Here is a 12128-nt window from a genome sequence, read left to right as displayed (position 1 = left end):
GCTCCCGTGGCATATAGAGATTCCCAGGCTAAGGGTCTAATCGGAGCTATAGCTGCCAGCCTACGCCAGAGCCACAGCAACGCAGGATCCAAGCCGCATCTGCAACCCACACAACAGCTCACGGCAATGCCGGATCCTTAGCCCACTGAGCAAGGCCAGGGATCGAACCTACAATCTCGTGGTTCCTAGTCGGCTTCATTAACCACTGTGCCACGATGGGAACTCCTTGATGGATTATTTTTAAGGTCACCAACGGTTAAGCTCTCCCAATGTGGGTGCCTGCAAGACTTTCAACAGTTCCCCAAAAATCCTTGTCACCTGTGGACCGGGACATAAGCCAGCTCAGGTCAGGATGTAAATTCTCTTGATTTTAGGCCAGCGTGGGTCCAATGAAGAGGTGTGCTGTGGCCTTTTCTCTAACTGAGCTTCCACCCAACTGGCTCCGCCCAGCCGGCACTTTCCTGCTCAGAACAAGGCTCTCAGGAAAAGGATGAGAGGAAGAAGACCTGGCAGAAGTGCATCCCCGAGCTGTCACCACCACTGCCACCCCCATGCTGGCTGTTCACCTGACTCTCCCGCTCTCTGCTGGAGGAAAGCAGCCCTCAGGGGAGGTTCTTGGCTCCCCCAGGGGAATTAATGCCGAGCACTCAGGGGCATTTGTTATCAATTAACCTACTGTAACTGACACTACTGCAGTTGGCTAACCAAGTTTAAGGTCTTATGCAATGAAATTAAGAGATACGTTTCCCAAGGCACATAGGATTCTCATCCTTATCCAGGCTGGCCTCTTCCATCACGTCTCCTGATCATACAACAACCGGGATTTACTGTCCCCTGGACTCGTCTGGGTTCCAAAGACACATGAGATCACAAACAAAGGAGGCCACCTAATCCAGTTCCCTCCCTCTCTAGTCCCAGGAAACTGCAGCCCAGAGTGGCCAAATGACTAAGACTGTAGGTCATTTAGCATCGGAACCAGGATTACATAATTTGAGATGCAGCTCACTTGTGCAGCCAGGGAGGGCTAAACGCCAGCACGGGCTGGCCACGCTCCATTCTTGGGTGAGCCCGTGCCCCTTCCCCCACCCCCGAGGGTCAGCGTGCGCGCATGTGCACGGACACCCATCTGCCTACCCAAGAGGAAACAGAAATCAGGACAAGGCCTGGGATCTCTATGAACCCCCCGGCGCCACCAGCATGAAAGGGGCGGAACTGGAGTGCTCAGAGCACAGAGGGAAAAGCTGAGGGTGGTGAGCACGGAGGCCCCAGGGGAGCTCTCCTCCTGCCACCATCCTCCCTCTGGCACGTCTCAGCACAGCTCAGGACTGCCAGGGAGACCACCCCCCACCCCCACTCCCTTCACCCTCCCGGTGGGAAGAGCTGACACCGCCTCGTTCCTTCTGTGGCTCAGCCTCAGGTCTGGTCTTTTAGGAACAGCGGACGTTGCCAGAGGCAGAACATGTGGGGAGCAGGAAGGGCTACGGGCCTCTGCCGAGCTGCTCCTTTTCCCCTCTTAGCAGGGGTCGGAGGTCATGATGAGAGGGTCCCCCCATCTCTCTCACAGCGGTGAATATCCAAGTTAAATGGAAGCCTTGATGCTCTCAAACGCTCACCCTTCACCTTGGGGAACCTATTCACCTCGCTCAAGAGACGGGGGTGTGTGAGTGCGCCCAGCACACGCCCCTGCTGAGCAGTCACCTCGCACACCAGACAGAGCCCAGCCCTGCCTCCCGATCTCCGCCCACCCTCTGGGTCGCCTCTCCTTCCCCTCCTCCAGCCTGTCTTCCACCCAAACCCCCGAGAAATCTAAACTCATCCCCGGGGCTGGGATGCAGTTGGAGGCTGAGGTGGGGCAAGAAAAACCAAGACGTCACGGAGGCAGATGAGAGCCAGGGCACCAGGGGCGGCCCTCCTGGGCCGCGGGCACTGCTACTGCCCCCTCGGTTTCCAAGGCTCCCTTCTTCCCAGGAGGCCCCTCCCTCCTCAGTGCCACTCCACGCTCCGAGGCCGCGGGCCGGGCTCGTGCCCCTCCTACGCTGTCCCCTCCCTCCCACGCCGGTGCGGGGCCAGAGGCAGCCCCACGGCAGGGAGAGCGGGGATGGGGGCGAGAAATAAGCGGGGGTGGGAAGCGGGGAGAGCAAAGACTAGGCCTCGGGGGCAGGCCACACCGAGAGGCAGGGACAAAAAATATACCAGACAACACTGCAACCCACCAGGGGACGGGGAGACAAAGCACACGGTAAGACTGTCACCTGCTACCAAGCCACACAAGGAGCTGGGCGGGACGGGGGGCGTCCTACCTTGCAGGGATCTTGGACTTGGGACTGAATCTGTCAAAGAAAATGACCAAGGCAACTGAGTGACCTGCTGGCGGCTGGAGGCTTTGGAGGGAGAGGGTGGGACAAGCCTTGCAGGCTGCTGCCCTCACCGTCCGTCGCCTGCTCACAAAAGACAGGAGCAAGGCGACACAAGAGAGCCCCAATCAGCAGCATGGCAGCAAGAGGGGCGAAGGACCACGGGGCGGGGGCTGGGGGACCAGAGACAGGAGCAAAAGCACCAGCGCTTGGAGGGTGTGCTGAACACCGAAGGAGGGGCCCTCTGGAGGACAGCTGGCCCCGTCCCACTCTCTTAGTCCTGCTTTGTCCCCATGAAGCACGATGAGATGATTAGGCCGAGGGGTTGGACCTGTCCCTCTGGGCGGTGGACAAATGGCTGGTCGGGGGACCTGCAGGGCAGTGGCTTCCAATCCCGAGTGCCTGGAGCCAGCATCCCTACTCACAAAATGCCTCAAGCCTGTCCCAGGAAGAGGCTGCACAGGCCGCCCCAGCCCCGTGGTAACTAACGCGCATTATCTAGTGCTGGTCGCCAGGGCTGGGCTGGCAGAGATCAGGTCTCTGATGAATCAGAGGGGGAGATGAGCAGCAGAGCACAGACGGGCTGGTAAACAACGCGTGTCCCTGCGGTGGACTCGGAAGAGGGGAATGACCTGGTAAGAGGCCCAGAGCGGCGGTGGGGCGGGAACTACCGTCGGGGAGCCGCTCTGCAGCTCTGAGCTTCAGGCTCCTGCTGTCCACTCAGGAGGATCTGAGGGCCCGTCCACCTCCTCCACAGGCTCCCTTCCAGCGCCCACACCCCACAGAGAAGGCAGTGGGGGGTGGGAACAGCGGGGGGGGGGATCACCGGGGCGTAGCCTGGTCCCTCAGCATCAGGAGCCCCCCGGAAGCCTCCAATCGCACATCCCTGCGTCCTGTTCCCAGCCCCCGCACCACGCCCACAGCAAAGCCCAAACCAAAGCTTTCCATCCACCTCTGCCAGCCCAGTGGGGCCCAGGAAGGGAAAGGGGCAGGAGCCTGAAACTGCTGGGGGTTACCTTGTGGCATGGCGGGCTTGGCCTTCTTGGCGGGTGCCACCTCATCAGCCCTGGACTCAGAAAAAGACGCTGTCCTGCTGGGGGCTGGAGTCTGGGAGCAGGGGGACGAGAAGAGAGAACAAGAGTCACAGGGAGCAGCTGGGGAGAAAAAAGTCATTGTGGGAGTTCCCTGGTGACTAAGTGGGTTAAGGAGCTGGTGTTGTCACTAGAGTGGCTCTGGTCACTGTTGTGGGTTCGATCCCTGGGCCGGGAACTCCCGCATGTTGAAGGCTTGGCAAAATAAATAAACCAATGCCATTAGTCCTTAAGGCTCCAAAGAACTTAAGTGACAAGAACTATGCACAGCTCTACTCTCTTCTGGCTGCTTCCAAAAGTACTATTCTACCAACTCTAAGACAGGAATCGGTATCGTCCCCTGCTACAGATGAGCCCACTGAGGCTCTGAGAAGGTATAATATCTTAAGGTCCCTCCCTCAGCAAGACTTGAACTCAGGTCCGATTCAAAAAACCCTGGTCTTTCCCTTGATGGGGGCAGGAGAAAAACAGGCAGAAACCAACCACAAACTGCCTTCTCCCGGGGTCTCCCCAGTGCCCCCCAAAGGCGGGGGACAGAAGAGGGTACCGTGCCTTACATGGGATGGGGTAGGAGAGGCGACAAAGAGGACTCTGCAGGCTTTAGAGGCGGAAGGAAGGCACCTACCGATGTGCTCCCGCTGGCGTTGAGGAGGAAGTTGGCGGTGTGGGCTGCGGTGGGCGGCTGATTGGGGATGGGCCGGTGACCCAGGGCCATGCCCACGATGGCCGTCATGTGAGTCTCCGTGCCAAAGACATGAATGGGGATCCCAGTGGTCTTCCCTGCGAGGAAGGAAAAGCGTCCATGGTTCAAGACTCCTAACGTGCGCCCAAGGCCACGCGACTCCGCCGGGGCCCCGTTAGAGTCCCGTCCCGTGTCCAGAGCTTCCTGTGCAAGACCAGTCACCCCAGGACAAGGCGGCGGTCGTTATTTCCACCACCAAAGTCTCTGTAAACACTACCTGCCCATAAGAAATGGCTTCCCCAATGCTCTTAGTGCCAACAGGCATCATCAGAGCCTGCGCTCCTCTAGGTCGCAGCCTGGATGCCAGCCCTCTGAAGCCCCCCGCCCCACCCTTATCCCCGTTGGCCATCACACACCAGCCCCCAGGCCGGCCTCTGTTCCTGAAACACCAACATTTGTCTCCGCAGGGCTCTGGCCCCGCTCCTTTCTCCATATGGAACCATCACCCAGCTGTTCTCTTGTCACTCAGCTCAGCTCAAGTGCCACCTCCCAGGAACGGCTTTCCCCGACTTCGGCGGTCACCCTCCTCCAAACGGCCCTGCCTGTGGGTCCCCATCAGACAGCATCTTGTTTCAGTCGCTGTTTGTTTAAGGTCCCAGGCGTGACTCAGTAACATTCCCTCGCTTCCCCAGGGCTGCGCCCACGGCAGGTGCTCCGTTTTAGGTGACAGCTAGAATGGGGCACCAGCTGAACCACTAGGTGGGTTTCATGTCTGCTGTGGATATCCGATTTGGGGAAACAGGAAGATGGAAAGATTCTGTCTCTCCAATCAGAGGGCTCGATCCCCAAGCAGGAGTGTCTCCTATCCACCTCCGACGCGTCACCTGAACCCCCATCCCACACCTAACTGCTCTCAGCAACGGGGCTGTGCTTGCACTCCAGACCAGAGCGGCAGCCGCCAAGGTCACGTGGTTCAGGCTCAACCAGGTCAACTTAGGGAAACCCAAGCTTAGGCCTGACCTTTGAGAGACGTGGTCCCCAGCCTCTTGAATGCTCTGAGTCTGAGGGTGATACCCCAAATGCAGAAGAAAGGACATCAAAATGAACCCATGGCCTCTTCATCAGCTCGGCGAGGGACACCTCCCTCCCGTTTTACCAGTTACGGACAAGACCTCCATCCCCCATACCCAGGTACCAGCAGTCAGGGCCTGGACGTGTAGCCCCGTCTCCCTCCCCGTCCCCTCGGTCTGGGCCACCACTCTGTCCTGAACAGCTGCACAGCCTCCCTGCTTCAACCCGGCCACCCTGCAGTCTAGTCTCCACCCAGCAGCCTGAATAACCCTCTCAATCAAACTTAAGTCAAGTTGTGTCATTCTGGGAATTTCCATTGCGGCTCAGTGGTAACAAATCTGCCTAGTATCCATGAGGCCATGGTTCAATCCCTGGCCTCGCTCAGTGTGTTAAGGATCCGGGGTTGCCCTGAACTGTGGTGTAGGTTGCAGGAATGGCTTGGATCTGGGTTGCTGTGGCTGTGGTGTAGGCTGGTGGCTACGGCTCTGATTTAACCGCTAGCCTAGTCTGGGAGCTTCCATATGCCGCGAGGGTGGCCCTGGGGTTGGGGGGGGGGGAGTGTCACTCCTCTACTCAAAGTGTCAAAGTCTTCCAGCTGCTGCCAAGGCTATAGCCCAGCTTTCACAGGACCTGTACCCCATGGCCTCCATCCCCTGCCTTGGCTCCCCTGGCTCCCCAGCCGGTCCCACCTGAGGGCCTTGGAACTGGCCCTTTCCTCTGCAGACAGTCACTGCCGACAGCTCCCTCTTCTCCTCCAGGTCTTCAAATGAGTCTCCAGGGCTCAAATGCCCCCCCCCCTTGGTTTTGTTTCTTTTTTTTAAGGGCCCCATTGTTAACACATGGAGGTTCCCAGGCTAGGGGTCGAATCGGAGCTGCAGCTGCTGGCATCCACCACAGCCACAGCAATGTGGGATCCAAGCTACCTCTGTAACCTATACCACAGCTTGTGGCAGTGCTGGATCCTTAACCCACTGACCGAGGCCAGGGATGGAACTCACATCCTCATGGATACCAGTTGGGTTCTCAAACCGCTAAGCCACAATGGGAACTCCCAAATGCCCCCGTTTTGGTCGAGGAGTCATTTAAAACTGCCCAGCCCCCTCCCAGAGCGCTACCATTCCCCCTGCTTGTCTTCCTCAGGGGCCCTTGGCACCGCCTGACCCCAGTCACTGTCCTCGCTGTCACTGTCCTTGCTGCCCGTCCTGTCATGTGTGGCTGTGACCTCAGTGCTTAGCCCGGCACCTGGCACAGAGCAGGTGATTCATAAATATTTGCAAAACAAATAGTTGGATGCAAATGTTTTCCTGCCCATCCTGAATTTAGGCTTAGGTCAGGTGCCCTGTGTCGGAGGAGGGCACAGAGCGGAACCTCCAGACACAGGGGTGAGAGCGCAGAGGCCTTGGAAGGCCAACGCTTTCTAGGAATCCCCAGGAGGCACCGGCCCTGGGGGCGGGAGGGAAGGACAGAAAAGGCTCCCCCATCTTACCAACTTCTCCCATCACCCGTAAGCCCTCCTGATAGTTGGGGCCGCCTCTTCGGACAAAGATGGTGACCTCGTGCTCCTTCAGGGGGCCCTGGTAATCTCGAATCGCTCTCACGATGCCCTGGAAGCATGAAGGGATGACAAGACATGTGACTAGAGATAAGGCAGCCAAAAATCAAGCATGTAGAACCATGGTAAACAAACGTCCCAGAAAACAAGGGCTGCTTCTCATGAAGCACGGCAGGCCCTGGCACGCGAGACTTTTACACGCGTGGACCAGACCACACGCAAGTAACCGAGAGGACTTGCAATGCTGCCGAGGTGAGAAGGTGGGGCAGCCAGGGCGCGGGGCCTCCAAGCTCAACAGGGCTTTGCTGGTCTCCCTGTAGTCCCATTCTTTCTTTCTTTTTTTTTTTTGGTCTTTTCTAGGGCTGCACCCGCAGCACATGGAGGTCCCCAGGCTAGGGGTCCAATCGGAGCTGCAGTTACCCCACAGCCACAGCAACGTGGGACCCGAGCTGCATCTATGACCTACACCACAGCTCATGGCAACGCCAGATCCTCAACCCACTGAGCGAGGCCAGGGATTGAACCCACAACCTTATGGTTCCTAGTTGGATTCATTAGCCACTGAGCCACAAAGGGAACTCCATCTTTCTTGTCCTCTTACTGCAATTTGCAGGGGGCCAGGCAAGAGCTGTCGGGGTTGTTAGGACACAGTCTACTTAAATGTCAAAGTCCTGCAAAAGCCTGGAGGAGCTTTTGCAGCGGAACAGCCGTTTCTAGGGGTATCAGCTTTGGAAACGTGGGAGCATGAACAGGTGTGGACCAGGTTTGTCTTTCCAAAGGGCTAGTTTACTGAGGCTAATTTCTGTCACTCACGGCATTTCACCAGAAGCTCCACAACACAGTTCCCACTCCTGACTTAACCGCCCTGATCAACGGTGCTGCCTTTATGACAGGGCTGCGTTTACAGGCTTTATCACAGTCAATGCAAAGCTGTGTCAGCTCTGTCTGCTGAATCAGGTCCATCAAGGGACCTGTTATAGGCAGGACTGGTGAGGCCTGGCCCCCTACTTCTCGGGAGCTCAAATTTCTTTCTTTCTTTTTTTTTTTTAAATTTATGCATTATTCTCACAGCTTCCATGGAACTATATGGGACCCATTCTTCTGAACAGCTTCAGTGAGCACCTGCCAGTATGGGGTAATAAGGGACCTCCTTAGGCGGCCACCTCGAAGGGAACAAGTCTTTTTTTTCCTTTTTTTTGCTTTTTTTTTAGGGCCGCACCCATGGCACATGGAGGTTCCCAGTCTAGGGGTTGAATCGGAGCTGTAGCTGCTGGCCTACACCACAGCCACAGCAACATTGGATCCTGAACCCACTGAGCGAGGCCAGAAATCAAACCCGAAACCACATGACTCCTAGTCGGATTCATTTCTGCTGCGCCACGATGGGAACTCCGAAGAGGACAAGTCTTGAGACATGTTAGCTCTTGTCATCTTTCTTGGCCAAGTGTCACACTTCCTTTAAAATGATACCCATGCTCCTGACCTGGGCAGAGGGACCCAGGCTGAGGGGCCTCTGGCTGCATGAGCATCAAATACTTCCTCGTTCCCACCTTTTGGAGAAAAGGCAGATAACAGGGAGACAAGAGACTAGGAGGAGATGCAAAGAACCCAGAGTCTTACAAAGGAGTGTTGGGAATGGGGTCAGTCAAGCCAGTTCCTCTCAAACTGGTCCTGAACCGGGGCAAGGCAGAAATTCACCTTCTCCCCAAACTCCAGATGGGAGAAGTAAGGCCCAGCGAGGGTCAGCCGCTCGCCCAGAGACACACAGCCTCAGAGCCATCCCAGTGTTCTCTGTACTCCAGGGTTAAGAGCCCCTCCCCAGACTGGGTAACTCATGGGAACCTGCTTCTGTCTCAACCCCTCCTGGGGACACCTCCCTTCCCCCGACCCCACAAGCCCCTGCAGCTGCTTACCTTGAACGTGGCGGCCACGTTGGTGAAGTTTGCGATGCTGCCTCCGATGATGAGGATCTTGCCTGCGTTTGGAGCAAGAGAAGTCAAAGAAGGGTCAGAAAGGCAGACTTGGGCATCATGCCACAATCCAGCTGAAGGAAGGCTCTTCTCTGAGGCAGGGGCCCCCAACTTGGAGATCCCAGTGCAGGGGCAGCAGAGGGGTGGGTGTGGGGGGCGGGGAGAACAGGCTGTTGAGTCTTATCAGCTCGGCTCTCCATCACTTATGCCACCGAGCAGGTGGTTAATCCAAACCCACAGAATCTCTACATCGTTCTAGCCCCCTTTTAGCAAGCTAGCTTGGTTTCTGGATACCCTTCTGCTGGGAATCGCGATCTGGCTCAAGGGAAGGGAAACTGGTGCGTACGGTTCCCAAACACTGGACAGGTGGTAAAGGCAAGCAGAAAAATCACACAGCCAGGTAGCAACTGTGCAAGTGGGCCATGAAGAACTGCGTTGATGGAGCTCCTGTCGTGGCTCAGCGGAAACAAATCTGACTAGCATCCATGAGGATGCAGGTTTGATCCCTGGCTTCGCTCAGTGGGTTAAGGAGCCGGTGTTGCCGTGAGCTGTGCTGTAGGTCACAGATGTGGCTTGGATCCTGTATTGCTGTGGCTGTGGCGTAGGCCTGCAGCTGTAGCTCCGATTGGACCCCTAGCCGAGGAACCTCCATATGCTGAACAGGTGTGGCCCTCAAAAGGCAAGAAAAAAAAAAAAAAAAAAGAATTGTGTTGGCAGCAGTCAGCAAAAGCACACTGTTGCTGCCACACCCGCCACGTCCCTTACACCTGCTCACGGGGCTTTCCTTATCCATCACTGCCTAGCCCCCTCGGAGCCCCTAGTCTGACGGATGCTGTCACTGCCTGTTGCAGAGTCAGGGAAACTGAGGTCCAGATGTTAAACAACCAGGACAAGCTCAGCGCCTCCCAGCCCACCCAGAGCTCTTCCCAGCACAGAATGTCAGGCCGTCCTGGGGAAGGAGCGTGTGTGGCTCACCCTCTGGGTGCTTCTCGCGGGTCATGAGAGAGAGGATGGTCTTGGCATAGTCATAGGTCTGCTGCTCGCTGGGGGCACCCGAGTACTCCCCATAGTTCGCCAGCTCGTTGACACCTCCCAGATCGCAGATGGTATCACTGCCGGGAGACACAGGGGTCTGTGAGCAGCAGGCTGGTGCTGGGAGGCCACACAGATGCCTCCCTGAGGCCTTGAGGTCAGTCAGTCTAAGGAACTGACCTCTCAGACCCCAGACCCTGAAGCCCCACACAAGTCGAGCTTGAAGGGTAACTGTGCTTCATTAGACTCTGCCAAGGAGCGCACCCTGCCAGCCCGGGGCATCGTGGGGCCCTAGACAGATGATGGGCCGTAAAATGAACAGGGAGCAGGTCCTGACACAAGGAAAACGGCGCACTCCAGGAATTCTGGCCAGGCTGCTCGGAGAAGAACGGCTTCAGCCAGAGGAAAGAGCCCAGCCACCAAGGGAGGGAAGTGGGCAGACCATACGTCTAAAAATGAGCAGATGCCTGCCCGGCTTGAAGCGGAAAATCCACTGACTATTGCAAAGGGTGCAGAATATGATCCCAACATGTCTATAAAAGTGTGAAAGTCTGACTTTTCATACAGGCACTAAAACACCAGGAAGGACATGAAGCATGTTCACCGTGGTGACCCGGCAGGGACAAGGGTGGCGACACAGCCAGACAATGTTTGTCTTCTGGTTCATTTTCTGTATTTGTTGTGCATTTGCATGGAGCACAGATCACTAATTATAATAATGAAAATGAGCGACTTCATTTGAAAGCAAAGAAGAAGGTTGAGGGAACACTGTGCGGGCAGTGGGGGGGCCTCTGGGATGCCCCACGAGTTCCTGCTCGGCGTGCAGGGCAGAAACTGGAGACCCTGAGGAAGCAACTTGATCCAGACCAGACGTGGGAACCCTCAGTGAGCCCGGCCACCGTCCCCTCGGCAGCCACCTCAGTCACCTGTACACGACAGAGGCGCCACCTCCGGCCACCATGGTCCAGATCCTCCCCTTGGGGTTGAGCAAGGTCAGCTTCAAGCTCGCCCCACTCTTGGCGTCCAGGTCCGCGATGTAGGCTTCCTGAGGGGGCAGATGCAACAGGTGGGCCCCAGGGCACACCCTTCACCCAGTTGCAGATCCCAGGGCCCCTCTCCTTCCCCCAGAGTCGGATGAAGCGGTCCCCAGATACGTCCACAGGGTCAGGGAGAAGGGGTTGTTTGGAGCCTCGTGGGATGGTGTCTTCGAGCACCAAAACCACCCACGGCCTGTCACGGCCTCAAGCCCAATTGCTCGACTCCTTTCTCCTGCACTTCCGGTCCTGGGCTCTGTGCCCGAGCCTCCAGCCTCCCTCTGTCTCCATCCCTCTGCTCCTCCCGCAGCCCCACCCCAGCATCTGGCTCCCCGGCTCAGCAGGTGCCCCTCCCCCCTCCCCAGGCCCCGATGATGCCTCCTTCCCGGCCCAGCCTCCCCCATGGCCTGGGTCATGGGTTCTGTCATCCAGACCTCATCCTGCTGGGAAGACCTCGCAGAGGACAGGGAGGGAAGGAGCAATTAAAATTCTCAGCAAGGGGCCGAGACAACGACCTTCCCGACAGGATTAGAGGGAGCCATTCCGAGTTACGGAGAGCCAGCAAATCAAGTCAGGAGCCCAGGGAGGCTGATTGAGACAGGAGACTAAAAGGATTTCTGGCCGGGATTCAGAGGCTTGGCCGACTCCCACCCTCACCTCCTTTGGGGTTTTAAGAAAATTAAATGGTTCTCGGCCTTCCTTTCCTGCCAAATACACAGCCCGCAATGGGGGGCGGAAGGGAGGGGGGGCAAGGGCTCGTCTGAGATGAATCACCCTCCCCGCCCCCCCCCACTCTCCATCCCCTCCCGAAAGGCAGCCTTACCTCTGGATAAGCCTCTCGACCAAAGGGGGGCGGGAACTCTATATCACCCCACTTCACTTTGCAGATGTAGTCGGCAGTGGCATCCACCTTGGCGGCCAGGTCCAGGACGTAGACGCCGTCTTTGGTCACTACTTTAAAAAAAAAGGCAGCGGCAGTCAGACACGGGCCCTAGCAGAGGTGACCATCAACCTCCAACTGCCCCCGCACCCCCGACTCCCATGGGTGCCCACCCAGGCCTAATGGCTCTCTAGCTCGGTGAGAAACCAGCTTGGTCCTTATGGAGACACAGCTTTTCCCCCATTAAAGGAAATACAGATGCTACAGACCAGTCGCCACTCCCCGACCTGTAGGTAATAGGGCAGGAAAGTCTGTTTTGGGGGTCATGGCAACTTTTATGCATTTTTATAAAATGCTACACTCCATGCCTCCCACGTCTAACCATTCATCCATCCACAACTCTGCCAATTAGAAATAAAAAAAAAAGCGTTTACGATATAACACTCAAAGACCCCTGGGTGT

At 57.0% G+C, this 12128-nt stretch overlaps 1 protein-coding gene across 6 annotated transcripts in view; it reads right to left on the bottom strand.

The window, feature by feature from the left end:
* ACLY (ATP citrate lyase) overlaps positions 1 to 12128 on the bottom strand; it is a 44624-nt gene that overhangs the window by 21301 nt on the left and 11195 nt on the right. For 3 of the 6 annotated variants that reach the window (XM_021066025.1, XM_021066026.1, NM_001257276.1), the window contains 8 exon segments: positions 11610 to 11740; positions 10679 to 10797; positions 9696 to 9832; positions 8664 to 8725; positions 6685 to 6802; positions 4071 to 4225; positions 3371 to 3461; positions 2301 to 2330 (listed from right to left, as the gene is read on the bottom strand). In XM_021066025.1, the coding sequence (XP_020921684.1) occupies positions 2301 to 2330; positions 3371 to 3461; positions 4071 to 4225; positions 6685 to 6802; positions 8664 to 8725; positions 9696 to 9832; positions 10679 to 10797; positions 11610 to 11740 (843 nt within the window). 6 annotated transcript variants of the gene reach the window in all.

Source organism: Sus scrofa, chromosome 12, assembly GCF_000003025.6.
Source record: "Sus scrofa isolate TJ Tabasco breed Duroc chromosome 12, Sscrofa11.1, whole genome shotgun sequence".
In the NCBI taxonomy this organism is placed as follows: Eukaryota; Metazoa; Chordata; class Mammalia; order Artiodactyla; family Suidae; genus Sus; species Sus scrofa.
The sequence above is the reverse complement of the archived record's forward strand: the minus strand, read 5'-3'. Positions and strand labels throughout refer to the sequence as shown.